At 37.6% G+C, this 23,201-nt stretch overlaps 1 protein-coding gene across 1 annotated transcript in view; it reads right to left on the minus strand.

Moving 5' to 3' along the window:
• Positions 1-21,619, minus strand: part of LOC142617509 (auxin transport protein BIG) — a 34,725-nt gene extending 13,106 nt beyond the window's left edge. The window contains exons 1-6 of the mRNA XM_075790400.1: positions 21,245-21,619; positions 20,801-20,907; positions 13,035-13,197; positions 6,850-12,935; positions 4,411-5,028; positions 4,103-4,283 (exon numbers count right to left, since the gene is read on the minus strand). Of these exons, the coding sequence (XP_075646515.1) occupies positions 4,103-4,283; positions 4,411-5,028; positions 6,850-12,935; positions 13,035-13,197; positions 20,801-20,907; positions 21,245-21,515 (7,426 nt within the window). The 5' untranslated portion in view covers positions 21,516-21,619. The remainder of the gene's footprint in view (positions 1-4,102; positions 4,284-4,410; positions 5,029-6,849; positions 12,936-13,034; positions 13,198-20,800; positions 20,908-21,244) is intronic.
• Positions 21,620-23,201: the final 1,582 nt, after the last annotated feature.

Here is a 23,201-nt window from a genome sequence, read left to right on the forward strand (position 1 = left end):
GCCAATCCGAGTACATTGGGGATATACTATGGGGGCAAAAATCAAAAACCAAAATGACAATGATCAAGCAAAGCAGGAAGGGAAAAAAACAAGAAAAATGTGACAAAGCTATACTCCAATCAAGGGGAGTATGTAAGAAAAAGGACTTAATCTCTAGTAATGACAGTTCACATCCCTCAAAACATCTAGCATTCCTTCTGAGTAGAATGGAGATGGGGAATAGAGCCCATATATATATATACACACTTCCTAAATACAAAACAAAACTGAAAGAGAGAATACAATAAAAACTGATTCACATGTTGTATTAAAAACCAATCAATCCAACCATCTAATAACTTAATGACGCAAGCAATGAGAAGACAATTTCAATTTTATTTTATTTAAGGCGTCTAGGACAAATTTGTAATTTTTTGGTTTCTAGGAATGGGCTATACTAATAGTCCATTGGGTCTTATTTTTGTTTTATTATTAAGTCACCTATTTATATGGACTAATGTTTTCTATTCAAGAAAAAAATAATTTCTTCATTTCAGAAATAATAAGTTTTTTTTTTTTTTTGATAAGAAAAAGAGAAATATATATATATATATATATATATATATGTATATATATATATACAAACACACACACACAAGAATAGCTACTCTATGCATGAAGAACATAGAGCAAACCTAGAAAAAACAAGAATAAGAAAACAGAAAACTACAAAAGAGAAAGGGAGCCAAAAAAAGAAGGGAGAGAGTCACTAGTCGTGAGTCCCCAAGCCCTAGACCAATCAAAAAGAGTCCCACTAAAAGAAGCAAGCAACTGATCACCGGTGCTATCCAAATCCTCAAAAGTCCGCCGATTTTGCTCCTTCCAAACACACCATAGGATGCCCAATGGAACTAAATTCCAAATCTGAGATGAGTGCTTCCCCAACCCATTCCACCAGCCAAAAAGCAAATTTGGGATTGATCTAGAAATAACCCAAGACAAGCCAAAAGTTCTAAAGAAAAAACTCCATAACCGATAAGCCATCTCACAATGAAGAAGTAAGTGGTCTACCGTCTCTCCACATTGGCGGCACATAATGCACCAATCCACAAAATCCAATCTCCTCAATCTCAAGTTATCACCCGTTAGGATCTTATTCCAAGCTGCACACCAAACAGAAAAAGAAACTCGCCTAGGGGCCTTTACTCTCCAAATAGCTTTTCAAGGAAAGACAATTGAGGGACAAACTCTTAATTTATTATAGAACGACCGGATGTCAAATTCCCCATTAGGCTTTAACTTCCATCTCTTCCGATCTCCAACATCCCTCGGAGGAGTATTAGCTCCCAATAAACGAAGGAAATGCAACCCTTCATCCATCTCCCAATCCTCAAATTCTCTAATAAAACAAACATCCCAAATTCTTCTCTCCTTTGCCCCCTACCTAGACAAAGAAGCTTCAACAGAAATCTCCTTATCAATGGCAATACCATACAACCTTGGGAAAGCCAATTGAAAGGGTTGATCCCCATACCACCCATCTTGTCAAAACCTCACTCTATTCCCCAAACCAACAACAAACTGACAATTTTTGCTGAAATCCTCCCATCCCATGCAAATACCTCTCCACAAACCACACCCATGAACTCCCCTACCTAGCTTTGAGGTCCAACCCCGCCCCCCCCAATCTTCCCCAAATTTTGAAGCTACCACCCTTCTCCATAATCGACCCTCCTCCTTTCCAAACCGCCACAACCATTTTCCCAGTAAGGCCTTATTGAAGGTAGTAAGTTTCCTTATCCCCAAGCCGCCATTGGCTATAAGCGCACAAACTTTATCCCAACCTACCAGATGAGACTTGTTACCACCCCAAAGAAAGCCCCTTTGCAACTTTTCAATTTTATTGGCCACATGAGTAGGAATGGTGAATAACAATAGAAAATAAGTAGGAAGACTAGATAGCGTACTCTTGAGTAACATCAATCGACCCCCCTTAGACAAGTACAAGGTCTTCCACCCGGCTAATTTCCACTCAAATTTTTCCAAAATAGGATTCCAAATAGAAAGGGAATAATGTGAAGCCCCCAGTGGCATGCCAAGATAAGACATAAGCAAATATCCAACTCTGCAGCCCAAAATATCAGCCAGGATATGCACATCAACAACCTCCCCTATTGGAACCATTTCACTATTATGCACATTTACCTTCAAACCTGTTACCGCCTAAAAACAAAGTAACAACAATCGAATATGCAGAATTTGCTCCACATCTACATCACAAAATAGGATAGTATCGTCTGCAAATAATAAGTTTTGCTTGAGGTTTAATGACAACCTTCTCTGAAGTGAGCCAAGGAATCATAGGTATGATGACTAAAAGTTTATTACTTTTCTTTTCGTCCTTAAATTTCCAGCAACTTGAAACCTAGCAAAAACACATTGTTTTGTCACCTTTTAAACCTAAATCCCAAACTTCAAAACCCTAAACCACTGATCCATCAAATAGACCCGAATACCCCATGAAGAGTCAAAACACCGTTCACTGGTTACTATTCATAGACTAGAACAGCAACCCAGACTTTGGAGTTTCCCCTTAATTTCATCCCCAAATCCTGCTCTTCCTTTTTAACATCTGAACCCTATATTCCTTACTATTTTCCAGCATTTTCCCCACCAAACTCTAGCCCTAATTCCTTAAAAAACAACCTGTACAAGCACTGTCAGACCTGATCCAGGAATTCTAAATCTGAATTTGTTCCCCTTGTCCTATGTCACCATGACAATTATAAGATGAACTACAAGTAAACCACAATCTTCACCTTTATAAGGTCTGCAATCCAATAACTTCAATGCACAGCATGCCCAGCCTCAATTTCCATATTAAATTTAGGTAATATTTATCATAACCTGGGTTGCACCGACACGCCATTTTTGGCATCGTGTCGGTGTCCGACACGTATCAGACACCGGAACCGGTACGATTCGCCGGACTCCGGTGTCCAAGCAGTGTCTTTTTTTTTCTTTTTTTTTCGCTTCTCCGACGCGGCGCCGACACGTCCGACATGCCAGCAATGAAAAAAAAAAGAAAAAAAAAAAAAAAAAAAAGAAAATCACAGATTCTTAGATTCTCAAGTTAGACCGAAACCCACCTCTCAGATTCTCAATTTCTCACTTCTCAACCCACCCACCCTCCCTCTGACCTTTGCCCGCTGCCGCTGCCGCTACCCTCTATCCATCGCCGGAACTAGATCGGGCCGATCAGCGAGCTCCATAGATGTCGCCGCCGTGCCCTGTCCCTTCCGATCTCTCTCTCTCTCTCTCGGCGTGGACGTCAGGTCCAACCTCTTTTCTTTAAGCTTCTCTCTGTTTTTTTTTTTCATTTAGATATTTGGCCATTTGGTAACGTTTGGGTCATTGGGTGAATGGGTTACTTACAACGTTTTTTTTTTTTTTTAATCCCACTCTTACTGTCACTGTGTGAGAGTGGAATATAATGTAAAGTTTATGTTGTTACTGTCATTATGTGCCAAATATAATGTTGTTAATTGTTACTGTCATATAATATAATATTGTTATTGCTATAGTTTTATTAATTTATTAAAGTTAAACTTAAATATTGTAGATGATTTTACTAAAATGAATACTGAAAGTATAAATTGAAAATGAATATTGTAGCTTTTGAATGTAGCCTATTTAAACTTTTGGTTTGTACTCTAAACATTTTATGTGTATTATTGTACTACTTTGAGTGTTAGTTTACTTATTTGTAGTTCTTACATCATTTAAATTCTAGACATAAACGTATTTTATGTCTAAAAATATTTTAAAATATGCCTAAATATAAAATTTAATTAATTATTTAATTGCCGTGTCGTGTCCTTGTTTTTAAAAAATTGTCGTATCGCCGTATCAGTGTCTGTGTCGTGTCCATGTCCGTGTCCGTGTCCGTGTCCGTGCATCATAGATCATAACCATAATCAAGAACATAAAGGAATACTTTTTTTGGATAGGTAAGAAAAAATATATTAAAGACACTACAATATGCTGGAGAAGCACAAAGGAATACATAAGGAATGATTCGCCAAAATTTAATATTATTGCCAATAAGGGGATGTGAAAATACCATTGATCTCTAGAAAAGTAGCCAAATTAGACCGACGCTGCAATGCAATCTTAGAGACTGCACGCATCTGGGCTGTAAACTCTTCAATAATCCACCTTCCTGCAGTACTACCAATGCCAAGCCTTGAAGAAAGTGCAGAGGTTGATTTGACCACCCCAAGGAGACGCATGGTATCCTTAACCTAAGTAAGAAGCTTCAGTTAGTGAGTGCACAATGCTCACTTGCATATAAATAAGAGAAAATTAACAAGCACACCCAAAAAACGATGGATAATAGTTAACAAATACACAACAAAATTAGGCATATACTTGGTAGTATATCTCTTTTTTGGGGAATACAGCCTGCAGGACACGGCAAGCAGCAGCCTGCAACAAGGGTTCCCGGTCACTTTCAAATATGGTTTCTAGTAACTTCTTGCACTTGAGGTTGCTCAGCTCCTGTTTTACTTCTTCAACTCTTGAGCATTCTTGTGACCTACACAATGAATAAAATCTAGATAGAAGCTTAAGACCATCTGCTATGACCTGCTCCTGAACAGGAGCAGACTGCATTGAACGACGCTTTTTCCCTGACACTGCAAGCGAGGCATTAGAACCAAGCACACGAGCTTCCATATCCAAAACTGCATCCATTTTCTCTTTCCAACCAAATTCATCTTTAGCTCGACCATAAACATCAAGTGAGTCTATTCTAGGCAGTGCAGACCCACCGAAGGTTGGTCCAACAGAAATTGTAAATTCCTCATCAGCAAGGAGTGATTCAGCAACTGTAAATGGTATATCATACCAAGAACGCATGCCCTCATCTAATTTAACAACCCTCTGGAAGATAGTAATATCGGATGGTATATGGTTTGCTGAAGCATAACCCACATGCACACGAAAACCAACCATGACTATATCAGGGTTTGAATTGAAGATGGTTATCTGTGAAAACAAGAATATACAATCAGAGATGTTTAAACAAGAGCTGAGAAAATGCAAATAAATCAAACAGTAAAAGATATGACCAAGTGACCACTATAATAAACTGCCTGCAAAAGACAAGCCATCCTGTCTACCCTCAATATGCTCAGTATCATAATGATTATGATTAACTCATCCAGACATATAAAGCATTAATATGGCCACATTACAATATGGACAGGGATATGTCAGATGTTGAAAATCAAAGATAGGATGTGACAAGGATACATTAATCAATCAACATATAACAAATATTTTCAAATGCAATTTTTTTTTAGTTTAACAGATAATAACAAACATCAAAAGGGGAAAAAATTTGTATAAGACAATAAAACTAGATTAACTTAATAACATTTTTTTAAAAGTACTTGACCATGATCTTCTGGATGGTAATGTATCCAATAAAACAAATCAAGTGGCAATTTGAATGAAAAGAACTAGTTAATTGGGCAACCTGTTTGACAGTCTCAGATTCAAGGCTGACGAATATTTTCAATTTGCTGCCAGGTATGTAAATCTATTCAGTGAACAACCATACTGTTTTCCCCAAAAAGGACACTAACTGGACGTAAGAGAAGATGCAAATATTGCTCTGAAAATTATGTCAGCTTCAGGGAAGATCAAGATTAATCAGGCTATGACCACCCCGTACCATGCACATGATCCCATCCCTAAATATTGTACAACTACTTATTTTTATAAAATTAATAATCCTGCACAAGGATTCTGATGAGATCACAGGTTTCCCCCAGGTTCATCAATTATTGTTGCCCTCTTACTGAAGTTGAAGCAGCACCTGATACAGCCATGGAAGAAAGGTAAGTTGCTGCCTTTAGAGTGATATTCAGTTTTGGCAGCTCAAGAGCTTTTCCTGTCATTGGCCATCATGCGACGTCCGGTTGAAGCATACATATGCTTTTGAAGCTTATAATATTAGTTTCTTATGCTTAAACAGTTTTAAAATTTGTCACTAGGTTTATAAGTTATCCCATTCATAAATTTACGTTTACGGATATTCTCTTGACTATGTTCTGTCCAGATTATTCTAGAGTTTCTTAGTATCATTCTAGAATTTCTTAGTACTGAGAATCTTTTATTGCATTTCTTAGGCCTATAATTTGGTAGTCTAATTTTGATCCTTGGTCCTATTAGGTTATGTAAAAGTCAACAATATACAAATAGCCTTCAGCATATTCGAAGATTTATAAGTTAATTAATGGAATATTGTGTGATTTGATTTATGTAACAAAAGTTTCCATAGTTTTCTCCTTCTGTCTCCTTCAGCACACATAATTGTTCATGTCATTGTTTACATGATCATTGAACATCAACAAAATCTTTTATAACCCCAAAGTAGATCACTTCTCTTATACCCTTTAAACAGTTTTTCTATAAATAAGATATTTTATTCAAAGAAAGGAGAGCTCGAAATGGAAAGCTTAAAAAATTACAAACAGAGAGAGAGACTAATGGCAGAACCATAGATGGAAAGAGGGCAGAGACAAAACACAATAGTTAGACCGTAAAGACACAATACCTTAAAGCCTGCAGCACTAGCTTGAACATCAACAAAATCTTTTATCACCCCAAAGTAGATCAATTTTCTTATACCCTTTAAACCCTTTTTCTATAAATAAGATATTTTATTCAAAGAAAGGAGAGCTTGAAATGGAAATCTTTCTTAAACAATTACAAACAGAGAGAGAGAAAAATAATGGCAGAACCATAGATGGAAAGAGGGGAGAGACATAACACAATGGTTAGACCGTAAAAAAACAATACCTTAAAGCCTGTAGGATTAGGGCTTTCTAGAAAACCATCCTCAGATAACAAGCTCTGCTTAGCAGCCTCAGAGTCACCATTTCTGATGGCCTCACCGCCCAGTTTCACATCTGGTGTAATCAGCACTGTTTTCTCAAAAAAATCAAGTGGGAATTCAGGATTTACACCAGCATAAGCCTTATTGTTTAGGATACCAGAGCCCAATTTTTTAACTTTCTCCGATGTTGCATTTGCACTAGCATCAACTCCAACTGGGACATGTGAGTATATTTGCAGGCTGCCATCATCATGTAGAACAAGACAGTGGATTTTGTCTTTGGATAAAGGTTTGTAGGCAGTTATCCCAACTATGGGTGAGGTTGAACCCACTGCATGCCGCAGGTTTTGTGCAATTAATTCATGAGCCCCAACGGACACAGCAAGTGCAGAATTTGATTTTAAACTAGAGAAGCAAACAAATAACCCACTTCCAGCCAGCAACTCCTTCCAACGATGAAGTCCAGCAGGCCGCTGCTTACCATCTTGCTCCTCATATACCGAAGATATCTCAATAAGAGATGTTGCGTCGGAACTCAGCCGACCTATCAATGTTGTGCCATCTTGATAAGATATGAAAAGTAATTTACATGATGAAGAAAAGTACAAAGAGGAGCCCTTGGCAAGAATTTCTTTGTCCTGAAAATGTATAATTTCCTTCAATGGCGTGGCCCCAACATTACCTTCCACTGACAACTCTAGCCTGAATAAGCTGCCACGTTCTGAAAGAACAATAAGAAACATCCTTCCCTGGGAAGCCATATAAAGGGTTGCATCGACAATAATGTCATCTTGCAATGTGAAGTAGTGCATGGGACTGATGTTGTCCTGAGACAGATCGTATATTTTGACAAACCTGTTTGTAACCACCATTAACTGAACCTGAGAACCTGGAACCCAATCTACTCGCCTAATATATGCACCTTGCAGGGCTAGTTCAATGGCAAGACGATCAGTCACTTCACCACGAGGGTTCACAGTGAGGACCTGGCAATCTTCATAACCAGCTACAACAAGATAGTTCTCTATGACTGAATTAAAAGCAAGATGGACAATCTCAAAGCGAACAACATTCTTTGAGAGGGGCTTAACATTTGTCTTGTCTGCTGTAACAGGTGCAATGGTGGCTTGTCCAATTAACTGCCCAACATCAAAGATAGCAACTTTGTCACCTTCTCCAACAGCAAGTCGGCCTCGAACACTGACACTGAGCAAGGTTTTAACAAGAGAACCACTCGCTAAATGTGACTTAAGTTCCTTGGCATTTGAATAATCTGCCTTTATTTTTAGGTCTAGTGACCCACTTTTATATGCCTTCTTCAATTGCAAGATATCAACACCATAAGAAAGCACCTTATCCTCGCCCAAAACAATTTTCTTATCTTTTGAAAGGCTGGAGTCTCTTTTACTAGTTATAGAAGGCAACAATGATGAGCAAAGGCCAAGCACCCGGCCCTCAATATCAAGCTCCTCCAGTAGCAGTGGAATCCTATCTTGAAGTTCTCTTGGAATTGATAACCCGAGAGAGTTATCAATATCTGTATTAACATCCTCATCAAAATCTGAATCACTATCTGGCAGCTGATCTCCATCCTGGGTAAAGGGTAAGAAGGACTGAAAATTACTAGAACCACGCACAGGTGCAGCACTACTCCCAGTGAATTTGCGAGGCTTCAAACACTGACAGTTGCTACCCCTAACACCCCCAGCTCCACAATCACAAAAGAAGCGACTCGAGCGAGAATAAACAACACGGTGACCACGATGGCAAACTTTAGCACAGACAGAGCAGCAGCCTTTTGATACAGTCAGATCACATGTATAACAAAAATACCAATGTTGTTCCATGAAATTGCTGCCACTGGATGTAAATGTGCATACTTTAGAAGCAAGGGCCCTTTCACTGTTACTATCCTCATCCTCATCCTTGTCTATGCTAGCCACCTCACCATCAGAAGTTCCATCATCCTCATCTTCATCCACAGAAGTTGCATCACATTCAATAGATGTGGATCCCCCTTCTTGATTAGCTGAAAGAACCAATGTTTCGGAATTCTTACTTGATCCCACCAGACTAGAAGCCACAGATCCCACCCCATGAGTATTGGTAGACAATGACTTTCCAGCAGATCTTTCTGGAGTATTCTTACCAGACCCACAATCACTCAAGATGGTTCCAAGAAAACTGAACAAAAACTTCAACCCCGGAAGCAAATGTTCATCACCAGCCACCTTCTCCATCAGTTTTATGGCCCGTTCCAAAAGCAATTTCATTGATGTCTCTCCTCTTGAAAGTTGAACAACAAGATGAAAATAGGACTTGGCTACTTGAATATCAAATAGCAAAAATGCAGTATCAAGTGAAACCAGCACAGCTTCAAAAAAATGACTTTGCAGTTCACTAGATTGCAACTCAGGAGGTGAGGATACAAGGCACAAAATAAAATTCATAGTTGACTCTCTGAGAGAAACAGAACTTCCTTTTGCACTATTGACCCCACCTGAAGCTTCCATGACACAACCTAAAAGCCTTTTCTCCAACCATTTGGTCAGGCGAACTGAATCCATGCCAAGGAACTTATTTTGTATCTTTTCTTTAAGACCAGGACACAACTCTGCTGATAATAGATCAACAAAGAAGGAAAGAACCTTAACATTTACTAAGTCTGAGCAGCAATCATCCAGTGAATCAATCAAAACCAACAAATCACCATGCTGTAACCCATACTGATCCTTCACCTGCTCTGACACATCCTCCGCACCAACATAAAATTGGAAAATGGCAGATTTTGAAGGGTCTTTCTTAAGGCTATCAATTGTATCAATAGCCTTGGTAATTATCAATTCATGGATACTGCTATCACCTACTCCTCTGGCATTGATGTCCCTTAGAAAACCTTCCATGTGCTTTATTAGAAGTAAGTTGGAATAATCCAATACTTCCAAACCAACACTTAAGATGTGATAAATATCTTCACATGTTCCATGAATGCTTCCAAAGATCCTATCAAACTTGACCGTCATTACTGTACCAAGAATCTGACCAAGTAGTTCAGACTCCAGGTGGATATTTTCTCTCGCATTTTTTATTCTTAGCAGCCCATCTAGAATGGAAATGATCCCTCTTATGCTAAGAATGCAAGAAATAAGAATTCCACTAGCAGTTTGAGGACTAAAGGGAAAACCGTGCAACATAAATTCCCAACAGGCCCTGGATAAATTTCCGACAGCTCTCTTATTGATGGTAGCATCCAACTTCAATAAGATATCAAGAACAGGGTCCAGCTGGGAAGAAGTGGTGCAACTCTTTTCAAGGAGCTCATCTTGAAAACATTTGTCAAATCCAGAATGCTTGAGAAGCAATAGAGGTGAAAACATATTAGCATTGTTCTGGTCATTATCAACAGTAGCTAGGAAAGCTTTCTGTTGAGCCTGCAAATATCTTTCCAACATAGAAGACAGCAGCCCGACCAGCATTTCAATTTGACCAGCTTCAACAATGGAGCAAATCAGGTCTTCAGAAAGAGTGATATACTCATTGTCCCTAGATGTGCTTTCCGTCCATGGACTTACTCCAGGAATTTTATTCTTAATGCAATATCTCCAGATGCCAACATTAAGCATGGAAAGTACCAGAGACAACCATGATCCATTCCTAAAGAAATCCCAGCCTAGTTCCTCAATTCCCTCTGGTATGTTCATGGCATGCAAGTGCTGAATTAGGCCAACTACTACTCCAGGTAAACTAGTGCCACAGTCAAAGGCATTGCTGCACCCTAAAAATGAGTGGCTGAAGCAGAAGAAATGTGCCATATCAGATAAGTCCAGAGCCTGGGGGCCAGTCCAAAATGGAAGCAGATTGTCGGATGCAGTACACACCGAAGGAAAATCCCAACAAAGTGCAAAAACATATCTTTCAATAATAAGATCTTCAGGTGCTGCAGCTTTTTTACCTTTCCAAGACCCAAGAATCCGCGAGAAGGTTGCAAAAATATCATTCCAACTCAAGCATAAGCCACCTTTGGCCTGATCATCCCGATATAGTGAAGTAGGAGGGGCTGAAATATCAATCAGTTGATTGATCAAGCTACTAATGACAGGCTCTTCAATCCATGCACCAACCAAACTCTTTACTGCAATTGATGCCCAAGAGGATAAATAATCATTCATGTTATTAGGCAGACGTGAAACAGAATGGGGGGCTTCCCTCAACTTGGATCGCAAATCCAGGACCAATGATGGAGGACAAGTATGTGGATAAAATATCATATGACGAAGCACTAAAATCAACCTTGAAATTAGTAAAGCCCAGCATGAAAACTGTGTGCTGTTAAAACCCGAAGTTGGAACCTCAATTTCTCTGAGGGAAGAAAATATTAAGTTTGCCAGTGTTGCCTTTTCTCCTTCAGAAGAGAAGTGGAATGCCATAAGAAGAATCTCAATATGAAAGACAGAGGGAAGGGTACCAATAAGCTCCTTGAGGCTAGGACATTTATAAGAAATAGCTTTTGCCTTCTCAAGAACAAAACCCACAAATCCCCTGTATATTTGGGTTCTGAACTGGCTACCAGCCAAACCCACCCTACAGAAAAGAGTGCGAGCTAGCAAGGTTAGAGTCTGATCATTGTAAACAAAAATATCATTTTCAACATTCAGAATTTTCTCAACAAGGTACTCTTCAAGGGAATCAGACAAAGCATGGTGAGTGAGAAGGTTGTGCAACAGCTCAAAGCAAAGTTCATGGATATTCCCATTTCTCCTCTCTTCACGTAAACTGCCACAGCTATCAGATGTCCTATCTTCAGAACAACAGCCCTGACAAATAAGTAAGGAAAGCAAAATATCAATATGGCTCCTACTGATTTGTTTGCGGCCATCCTCATATATGGATGAATACCATTCCGGAGAGAAGATGCTCGATTCAAGAAAACTCAACATTTCTGTAGCAGCTTGAATTGGTGTGTTGCTATGGCTGGAGCTAGAATTGATAGCAACAGGTGGTTGATCATATCCATCCGTAGATCCTACAGAACGACCACTCTCAGAAAAAAGGTCACCAAAAAGGGCTTCATCCTCTTGGCAAACAGCATTTTCCAATTCAGAGTTGGAAATAGTTTTTGCACAACTGGAAGATGATCGCTCCACTTTTGGCCTTAATTTTACAGCTTCAGAATGAAGAAAAAAAATAAGATGCATTAGATTGTCCACCCACTGCTTTGATGAGGGGAATATCATTTTCAATAGTTCTTCAACTGTGTACCTCTTAAATAAAGGAACCTTCACAAAATGAACATAACAATAAGGGGAATCAATCAAATCAGCAGAACTGCCACTAAGCACTCTTTCAAACTCCTCCCAATTGAGAGGCTGATGTGTTTGCCTCTTGAGATCATAAATAAGTTTCAATATGTAAAGAACACTGCGAGGGAAGAAAGCTAGCGGAGGCTTCAGGTTAGCAGTGGACTTGTTGTATCTCCACACAGAAGAATCCAAATTGTCCAATATAGAAGCTACTATACATGCTTGAATATTCTGAAATATGCTACTATTGCAGAAAACAACCTGGACAAGCTGAAGAAACTCTTCCAAAAGCAACAGAATCAGGCTCTCAAAACTACCATCAATAGCAGCATGGCTATTTACAAACTCAAATCCAGGTCTAAACAAGATTGGCAATACATCAGCAAGAGAAGCAACTGCCTGAACCAACTGGACATCATATTCAACATAAGGAATGTCCTTCGAAAGACTTCCAAGTAACTTCAAAATCCTCAAACTGAATGAGAGTCTCTTACTGAAATTTGTACCAGCAGTCTTCTCGTCAAACGCAACAGGTATTGCAATCAATTCTTTGCAGAGCAATACCAGACGCCGAATGCATCCCACATGAGCAACAGCCCAATGCTGGGACAGAAAAATAAACTTGTTCAAATTTTGGTGGAAAGCATGTGCAATAAATCCAGATGTCTTCCTATCCGATTGTATGCACTCAGAAGCTAATGTCATATGAAGCCGATCCACTGGTTTATCTTCCACAGAGCAACTGGTACCTGTTCAGACAAACGTATGAGAAGCATGTCAACATTACAATGTAAACAATGAGATAAAACAACTGCAAGAGATCATGGAGTTCACAATATCAGAGATACCTTGAAGACTGCATTTAACATGATTTTCCAAATCAATGCCACAACAATCAGCAACCGTTGGCAATAGGTCTACCAAGCTATTTATAGAGCAGGGCTGCAATGTGTCAGATACTTTATCCACTCCATCAACTAATGCTATCTCCAAAAGCTGTACCAATTTATTCTGAAAAAATCAAACAAAATTGAAGCCATCAGTAACAATAACTATCACCATTTAACTGATTCAAAAAAGATACACACACAAGTAACTGACTGAACAATCTAACACTGAATAAATCTATAAAAAACAAGAGAAGATATTTAACACTCCAAGGACTATGACCTCTCTCTCTCTCTCTTTCTCTCTCTCTCTCTCTCTCTCTCTCTCTCTCTCTCTCTCTCTCTCTCTCTCACACACACACAGAGTTGAAAGACTAACCGCACAAGTTAGCCAGTGGTTCCTAAAACCATACAGATTCAGGAGAAAAGGAGGTAGTCAGGCTTACAAGGCTCAAATTATGTACTTATTATGTGATGAATAAAACTGTACAATATTAATGGGCTCCATTTTACAAGAAAAATGAGTTCCAAAATCCATTATGCATGCCTCTTCTCAAAATATTCCTAAAAGTTTTTCCACTAGACAAAAAGTGATTGATATTACACCATTAAATTATCAAGACAACCAATCGTTATTATTGAGAACCATGAAGTAGGTTTCAAACCACAAAAGGAACTAGCACGGAAGACTTTCAATAATGACTTTTCACCAACAGAAGCCATAATATCTTCCATCACTTTTAGTATGTTCTAGAGAGAATCCGGATCTCACTTTGTGTGAGTAAGTGAGTACCTGTGTGTGTTACGCTGCTGAAAATCTTGCTGTCATCCTTCCATTCATTCTGATTTAACATTGCCTTGTAATTTATAGAACAACACAATGGCTAGAGCCACACTCAAAATTAATTTTGCTATAAACGCAGCCTGATTTGGAGGTTTTAGCCATTTTTTGTATCAAAAATATGGATTCTTTTTATAAGTAATAATATTTACTTAAATGTGAATATTACTTCATGATCATGATGCTGAACACAAAGAATATTAAAAAATTACAAAGAATCATACAGATAATTGAAGTGAGGCTTGAAACTCAAAAATAGAATTACAATGTGTAAAGCCCCATGGGCAAGACCAATCAATCAAAGTTCAAATCAACAAGGACTTCAGCTGATCAAGAGATCTTGCAATATACTCAAAAGTGAAGTTATTATGTTCCTCTGAAATATACACATCAAACATAATGGAGTAAGATTCCAAACATCCGAAGAGTGCCTTCCAAACCAATTCCTCCACCCAAACAATAGATCTGCTATAGTTGGTGACAACACTCAGTGAGCCCTAAACATTTTAAAACTACGCTCCACAAGCAATATGCAACCTCACAATGGAGCAATGAATGGTCCACCATTCCCCCACTACACCTACACATACAGCACCAACTGACTAAAGAGAAACCCCTTTTGAGGAGGAGGAAATTCTGAATGTGGTTAAAGATGCTAATGGGGATATTACTTATCAAAAAAAAAAAAAAAGATGCTAATGGGGATATATCTCTGGGTCTAGATGGGTTCCCTTTAGCTTTTTTCAAAAGTTGCAGCAACAGTGTGAAGAAAAATCAATTTGGAACAGCGTTTTGGAAAAAATGGTAAGGCGTTTAGCAGGATGGAAAACGTATATAGAGAGGTAAAGTTACTCTTCTCAAGAGTAATTTTTCTAATTTGCCCACGTATTTCATGTCTTTATTTCCTATTCCAGCAGATGTAGCCCTTTGTCTTGAGAAATTACAACAAGATTTTCTGTGGAGGGCGTTGGGGGAAGAGTCCAAGCTTCACTTGTTTAGCTGGGATATATGTTTGCCTTACCAAAATGGTGGGTTAGCTGTAAGAAAGCTCAGAATCTTTAATGAGGTTCTTCTGGATAAATGGTTGTGGAGGTTGGAGAGGGACTCGTTGTGGAGGCAAGTGGTGGATCTGAAGTCTGGCTCTATGGGAGCTGGTTGGTGTGCAAAACCAGCCATTGGGACTAATGGGGTGAGCCTTTGGAAATTCATCCAGCAGGGGGGGGATTAAATTTTCTCAATGCACTAAATTCAAGGTGGGTGATGCTATTAGAGTGAAGTTTTGGTTGGACGCGTGGCGTGATGATTCCCCTCTAAAGAGTCTTTTCCGAAATTATATAGTATTACTCAGAATAAGGAAGCTCTAGTAGCGGATCATATGAAGTTAAGGAATGGTTCAATTTTTTAGGAATTATATTTTATTCAGGCAATTCAGGATTGGGAACTGGAATCTCTTGCAGCTTTCTTGGATCCTTTCTATTCTAGCAAAGTGACAAGAGGTGGAGTGGATAAGCTCTGCTCGAAGCCATCTCATCAGAAGGATTTTGAGGTTCGTTAGTACACTGCTTGTGTGCTTTTCTATTCAGTTTTGTAGGGATGTGCATAATCGTGAATTGGAAGCTTTCCGGAGCTTCATCAATTCCATTTATAGCACTCCCGTAAGGGGGATTGGGGAGGACAAGTCCTGTTGGCTGCCCTGTAAGAGTAAGGGGTTCACGGTTAGTTCTTACTACCATCTTCTTGTTGGCCATAAGGAGCAAATTTTCCCTTGGAAAAGCATTTGGAAGCAGAAGATCCCCTCTAGAGTAGCTTTCCTTGTATGGACCGCGGCTTTGGGGAAATGTCTGACTGTAGACAATTTAAGAAAAAGAAAGATTTGCATCCTGGATTGGTGTTATATGTGCAAGTGCAATTGTGAAAGTGTTGACCATCTCTTTCTTCACTGCCCGGTTGCCATGGAATTGTGGGACATGGTCTTCGGTTTATTTGGAGTTTTCTGGGTTATGCCAAGGTCTGTTGTGGGGCTTTTGGCTTGCTGGCAAGGTCGTTTTGGTCGCCATCGTAATGGAGATATTTGGAAGGCCGTTCCTCATTGCTTGTTGTGGTGTATTTGGAAGGAGAGAAATAGTAGATGTTTTGAAGACATCGAGAGTTCCATGCATGTTCTTAAGTCTCTTTTTTTCCGAACCTTACTTGATTGGTTCTCCGTGTGGAGAAGCCTTCCTTTTCTTTCTACTTTGGATTTCCTTGATTTTTGTAATGTTCGTCTTTGATTTGTTTTCCCTTGTATACTTCCTGTGTACTTGGGTGACTCTCTTTTTTCAATAAATTTCTTTATTACTTATCAAAAAAAAAATACTTATAAAAAAATAAAAAATAAAAAAAGGATTTTGAGGTTCGTTCTTATTATAATATGTTAGCTCCCTTCGGTGGTGTTTGATTCTCTTGGAAAATATTTGGAAGCCAAAAGTCCCCTCTAAAGTGTCCCTCCTCTGGGTGGCTTCTCTGGGGAACATTCTAAAAACAAAGAATCTGAGAAAGAGTAATATTATCCTGGTTAGTTGGTGTTGCATGTATAAGAGGGATGAAGAAACAGTGGATCATCTGTTGTTGCATTGCTCCTTGGTTAGAGAATTGTGGGATTTGATTTTGCCCTATTTGGCATTTATTGGGTGATGCCTAGAGGTTTATTAATTTACTAGCTTGTTGCAAGGCGGTTTTGGGCATCATCAATATGTTGAAATTTGGAAGACTATTCCTCATTGTTTGATGTGGTGATTTGGAGGGAAAGAAATACAAGGAGCTTTGACGGGTGTGAGAGGACTATGATAGAGCTGAAATCTTTCTTTATGAAGACACTTCTTGAGTGGATATCAGCCTCAAGGATTTTTTTTTTCTCTGATTTAATTGAACTTCTTGATTTTTGTAATTTTGGAGCTTTACCATGATGTTGTGTTAGTATACTCCCAGTGTACTTGCAGTTATTTTTATTAATAAAGTTTTTTTATTAATTATAAAAATAAATTTTCTTAAAAAAAGAGTTATTTGCCTTCAATTTTTTTTTAAAAATAGTTCATCCATTCCTGTCTCAAAATACTCCATGTCAAACACAATTTTTCTTTTTGATAAGTATACTCCATGTCAAACACAAATGAATTGCCCTCCAGATTTTTGAGTTGGTTTCTTTTACCCAAAAACCCTTGATAATTTCATAACATACCTCATGGCACATGGTAAGAGAGATAAAAAAATAAAAAATATCTAACTTGTCCAGTGAATTATGACGAGATAGAGATTTATTGAAAGCCACATCAAAGATATGCACAGGTTCAATTATGCAATCATAATGCAGTTTAAGATGGTTTTCTAGAATACGTGGTCTAAATGACAGGGAAAAAACAGGAAAGGGGAGAAATTTGTTGAGGGGATGGAAAGCTGATATTGTTTGCCTACAAGAGACAAAATCGAGAAAGTTTGGTCAAGTTCAACAAAAATCTATTATCTATACCAAGACCCCTGTACTTGGTGTCGAAAGGTGGAAGGACTTCCTTTTGATATGCTAGAGGAAAATGAGGATAGCTACTTGGAAAGAAATTTCACAGATAAGTTCTTCTAGTTTTCAACTCTGAATGGAGACAAAGCACCAGGCCTAGAAAATTTCATTATTTCCTTCTTTCAAAAGTGTTTGGAGTGTGGTTAGAGGAGATATCATGAGCTTTTTTTTCCTTAATTCCATGTCCCTACTTACATGGTAGAGGTACGCTCTAAAAATGCTCAATACTACTTTTATTGCTCTTCTTCCTGTGAAAATTGGTTCTGTTGAGTTGAATATTTTTAGGTCTATTACTCTCATTAGTAGTCTTTACAAAATTCTTGCCAAAATATTACTCTCATAGCTAATGAATGCTTGGATGGTTGTTTAAAATCCAGAATTTTTTGAAAGTAGATCTAGAGAAGGCATATGACCATGTCAACTGGGATTTTCAGGTTTGCTAATTATAAGGATGATGGATTCATTTTTGCATCTCTAATGTCCGCTTCTCAGTTATTGTCAAAGAAAATCCACATGGTTTCTTTGATAGTAGTCGTATGTCCAAATCAAGGTGATCCTATTTCCCCATTGCTGTTCATTTTGGTTATGCAGGCTCTTAATAGACTGATGTCTATAGTAATGGCTATAGGCTTTGAAAATGGGGAGATTTTACTCTTTTTTTGAGCATGTTTCTGCCAGAATACCAAGGGGGGAGAGTGATGATGTTATGATTTTGCAGTTGAATCATACTGGTATTTTTGATGTCCTCTCCTTTTATTATTCTTTATTAAAAGCCCCTTCTGTTTCTTTCCCTTGGCAGAGCATTTGGTGTATTAAGTTACCTAAAAGGGTGTCTTTCTTTTTATGGACTGCTGCTAGGGATGGGATTCTTACCATAGATAACCTTGTTAAGAAGAACTTGCCTCTTGTTAATTGGTGTTGTCTTTGTTAGTGTGATGAGGAAACTGTGGATCACCTTTTACTCCATTGTAAGTTTGCTCATGCTTTGTGGAGTGAGGTTTTCCTTATGTTTGGGGTTCAGTAGGTAATGTTGTATACAGTTGCCTCTCTTCTTTTCACTTGGAGGAATTGGTTGGGAAATTATTCTTCAAATGATTGGAATATGGTACCAGTGTGTCATATGTGGTTAGTATGGAAGGAACGCAATGCCTGAACTTTTGAGGACATTGAGAGACCTATTGAACTATTGAAGACATCGCTAGCTAGGACTTTGTTTGATTGGTCTAGTATTTGGGGCCTCACGCATTGTATTTCCTTGTCTGGTTTCCTTATTTCTTTTAGATCTACTATTTGATTTGTTTGTATTCTTTCTTTGCCGTGTGTTTACAATCGTAAACACATTGCATTTTTATTATCAATAAAACTTTTATTACCTATAAATAAATTTTTTTTTTTAAAAAAGGTTTTGAAAAAGGTTTTTTGTATCTTCTAAATATTGAGACTAGTGTATTATTGCACTTGCTTTTTGTCGATGATACCCTGATTTTTGCAAGGCTGATGTCAATCAGATCTGCCATTTAGATGTATTTTGTTATGTTTTGAGCTTATTTCTGGCAGACTGGTGTATTATTGCACTTGCTTTTTGTTGATGATACACTGATTTTTGCAAGGCAGATGTCAATCAGATCTTCCATTTAGATGTATTTTGTTATGTTTTGAGCTTATTTCTGGCATTAGGGTAAATCTGACTAAATCTGAGTTCATGCCCATAGGAATTGTCACAAAGAAGGAGGCTTTGGCTAACACTTTGGAATGTAAAGTCTCCTCTCCCAGTGAGATATTTGGGACTCCCGCTTGGGGTGGGATGGGATACTAGTATACTACTACTAGATAAGATGGAGAAACGATTGGCTGGGTGGAAGAAACTTTATCTCTCAAAGGGGGTCAACTCAATCTAAATAAGAGTACAATTTAGTCTCCCTACTTACTTCTTGTCTATAGTCTCCCTACTTACTTCTTGCCTGTATTTCACGTACTTATTAGTATAGCCAATAAATTGGAAAAAATACAAAGGGATTTCTCATGGGATGGTATTGATGGTGAGAATAAATTCGATTTGGTGAAGTGGTCTACAATGTGTACCCAAATTCAAAAGGGGATTCAGGTATTAGATAACTTTTGATTTTTAATCAAGCCTTACTTGGTAAATGGTTGTGGCGTTATGTGGTAGAAAGGGGCTCACTGTGGAGGAAGTTGATTCCGTGATTGATAACAAATACGGTATTGGTAGGGGTGATTGGTGTTCTAATGTTGTCAAAGTCCCTTATGGGGTTGGTTTGTGGAAATAAAGTACAAACGGTTGGACTAGATTTGTCTCTTATACACATATTGGGTATGGGATGGCTCTAAAGTTTTGTTTTGTAAAAATCATTGGACTAGCAAATTTCATAGAGATTAGAGATGGAGAAGCCCTTGTATCAAACTATATAGAGTGGGTTAATGGTCACTTACATTGGAAGCCACTTTTCCTTAGAGAAGCTCAAGATTTGGAGATGGAATTGTTAGGACACATTTCAGATGAACTATATGCAATGAAGGTCGGTTGCCTAGGGAGAAATTGATAGATTGGTGTGGCTCCCATCACCAAAGAAAGGAATTCAAGTAAACAACTTTGATAGAGTGCTTCAATCAGGGAATGCAAGATCCACCCCATTTCCTTGGAAGTGCATTTGGAAAGCTAGAACAGCATCTATGCCTTCTTCACTTGGATTGCAGCAATATGAAATTTTTTGACAACGGATAATTTATGAGAGGGCAATTATAAATGCAAATTGGTGTTATATGTGTAAGTTCAATCGGCATTGTCCTATTGCTAGAGATTTCTGGGATGTATTACTCCACTCATTCGGGGTTACTTGGTAAAATGTCCAATTCCCTACTTGCAATGTTGGAGTCATGGAAATGTAACTTGGGAAATCTTGGAGATGGGACGTGGGGAACAGCTCCTTCATGTCTCATGCGACGCATTTGGATTAAGAGAATTGTCATACTTGAAGCAATATTTTAAACCAAACCCAAAGCACATGCAGTTTATCATATAATCCAATTCCATTTCCATTCAATGCAAAGCTTAAATCAATTTGAGTATTACATAAAACCAAGTTCATATATTTTGTTTAACTACAACTACATAACCCAAAACTTCGATAAACAGGATCAAATTTAAAGGCATCCACGTATTAGAAAGGAGTCCACTCCAGCTTGACAGAAACCAAACCACAAAAAAAAAAAAAACAAAACAAAACAAAACAAATACAACACTACTGCACAAAAATCTCTAACAGAGGGTACAACTCTGCAATTAAAATAATTAATTGCCAAAGAAGCCACACAAACCTGAATACTTAAATCATCGCCATTGAATTCTGATTTCTCCAAATAAGAAACAGCAAATTCCAGCGACTGTTGCACGACTGCAACAATTAATGCTTCTGCTTGCTCCACTATGCATTCATTCACACCACAAAAATACAAAAAATTTAATAAAATATAAGGGGAAAAAAAAAAGCAAAATTTTCTATAATCTTCGAATCAATAACTTGAAACCAAAGAGAAGTACTTTTGGCTTTATCAAAGCAAAAGCAAAAGTAACAAAAAAAATTAGAAATTAAAAATAAAAACTGCTTCTAATCTAGTTTGTTTATGATTAGCGTCCAAAAGTACTTCTCTCACTTCCTGAATCATAAACTGCTACACAGACTAATACAGTAATAAAATAACTTTCCTATTATCAAAACCGAATTATTAAGAAAAGAAATGGAAGATAAAGCGAAATTTCACCAGAGAGAGATCGAGAAGCGGAGGCGAGCGCAGAAGCGATCGAAGCAACGGCTTGAATCTGCGAGTCGTTCCAGGATTGTAGCCCTAAGCGAGCACCGTCATCCGGCGAAGCCTCGACGCCGCGTTTGAGGATCAAATAGAAGTTCTGGAGCGCCGGTCTGATGGAGTCCTCGGAGCGAAGCTTGCGGAGAAGATCGGTGGGGGAGAGAGGCTTCGACCCGGAGAAGAGAGCTTCGGCGAGGCCGGCGAAGAGGTTATCGCCCTCCGCCATAGGAGAAAAAACGAGCCGATCGGTGCGAGAAATGAGAGACAGAGTGCGTGAGAATTCTGAGAAGCGCAGAGAAAGAAAGAGAGAGAGAGAGAGAGAGTGTGTGTGTGTGTGTGTGTAAAGAAGTTTGAAGAAGAGGGGTTTATAGTTTCACTACTTTTTAGTTTTTACATAGAAAATGAGCTGAGCGGTACTAGAAGGGAATTTTCTTTTGGCTTTTGAAGTTTTGTTTTGCTTTTCTTCCAAGTGATAGTGATTCTTTTAATTTTGGTACTTTATTCTTTTTTGGAAAAAAAAAAAAATTCTATATGCTTGGGTAACGGGAAATATGGGGTTCGACAATAAGCGGAGATGGTAATTGAGTTCGATGTGATCGATTTATTTTTATAGTTTTAAAAATTGGATTAGTTGGAAAATCGAAAAAATGTCTAATTTTTAGTTTTTGCCGAACAGATGACCTTATCATTCAACCACAAGTTTAAACGGTGACAGCAAAAGTTTTATTTTTTAATAGAGTTTTAACTTGTAATTTTTTATTATTAAATTAAGACACTAATTGATTTTTTGTATAAGGAGAATTGAAACCCTTTAAATACTTTATTGAGACTTTTTATTATCAAATTAAGATATCAATCAATTTTTTTATAAGTGGGGGATTAAGACCCTTTAAATACTTTCCTCGTAATATATATATATATAATAAGGATTGGTTGAGATATGACAAGTTTGAGCGAGACGAGGCAAGGGGTGATAGTAAACTAAAATTCTCCACCAAGAAAAAAATAGAGCAATACAAATCAACTCATTAGATTAATAAACTTTTGCTACTATCTTATAGTCAATTATTTATTAAAAAGAAATCTTATAATCAATTATTTATTAAAAATAAAAATATTTGAACATTGTTCGGAGTCATTGATGATATAGAGTTAGATGGTATTAGTAGGATCATTAACTCATTTCCTATGATGAATTACTTACTGATTTTTCCACAACTTTAAATTGTACAGGAGAAACTACATTACCTTTAAATCAGACCATGTGTACATTTGGGTTAGGATAAAAAATAAAAATTATTTTATTATTCAGTTTATTTTTGCTATTATTTATGGCTCAATTGCACTTTTGGCATTATTTATGGACCCTACTTTACTATTTTAACTAACTTTTACTTTTATCTATAGTACTTTCAACAATAATTTTTCAATTTCAACAAAATAAGTGGTATTCAAACACACCATATATCTATAAAAAAAATAAAAAATAAATAAAAAAATAAAAATAAAAAACCAAAGTCTGCTATGAAAAAGACTAGGTAAGTTCAAGTCATGATAGGAGCATGTTTCCTTTGCTACCCCCTTTGAAACACAGATTTCAAGATACGACAAAAAAAAATACTTCGCCAGTAAGTCATTGATTTACAATAATGTAGTCCGTCCTCGCTCTCTCTCTCGACTTACAATAATGTAGTCCTCTCACTCCTTTTCTTTTTTTCTTTTTTTCTTTCGTTGGTTTGTAAAGTGATTAAAAGAAAGAAAGAAAAAAGGTTGAAGTAATTATTTAACATGATTAGACTTGACAACATAAAGCTACAAAAAAAAAAAATCCCTTTATTACTACATTTTTTCTATATAATCCATTAATGTTACGATGAATTTAATATAAGGTTTATATGCTTAAAAACCTTAG

This window comes from Castanea sativa, chromosome 1 (assembly GCF_040712315.1).
Source record: "Castanea sativa cultivar Marrone di Chiusa Pesio chromosome 1, ASM4071231v1".
Taxonomy (NCBI): domain Eukaryota; kingdom Viridiplantae; phylum Streptophyta; class Magnoliopsida; order Fagales; family Fagaceae; genus Castanea; species Castanea sativa.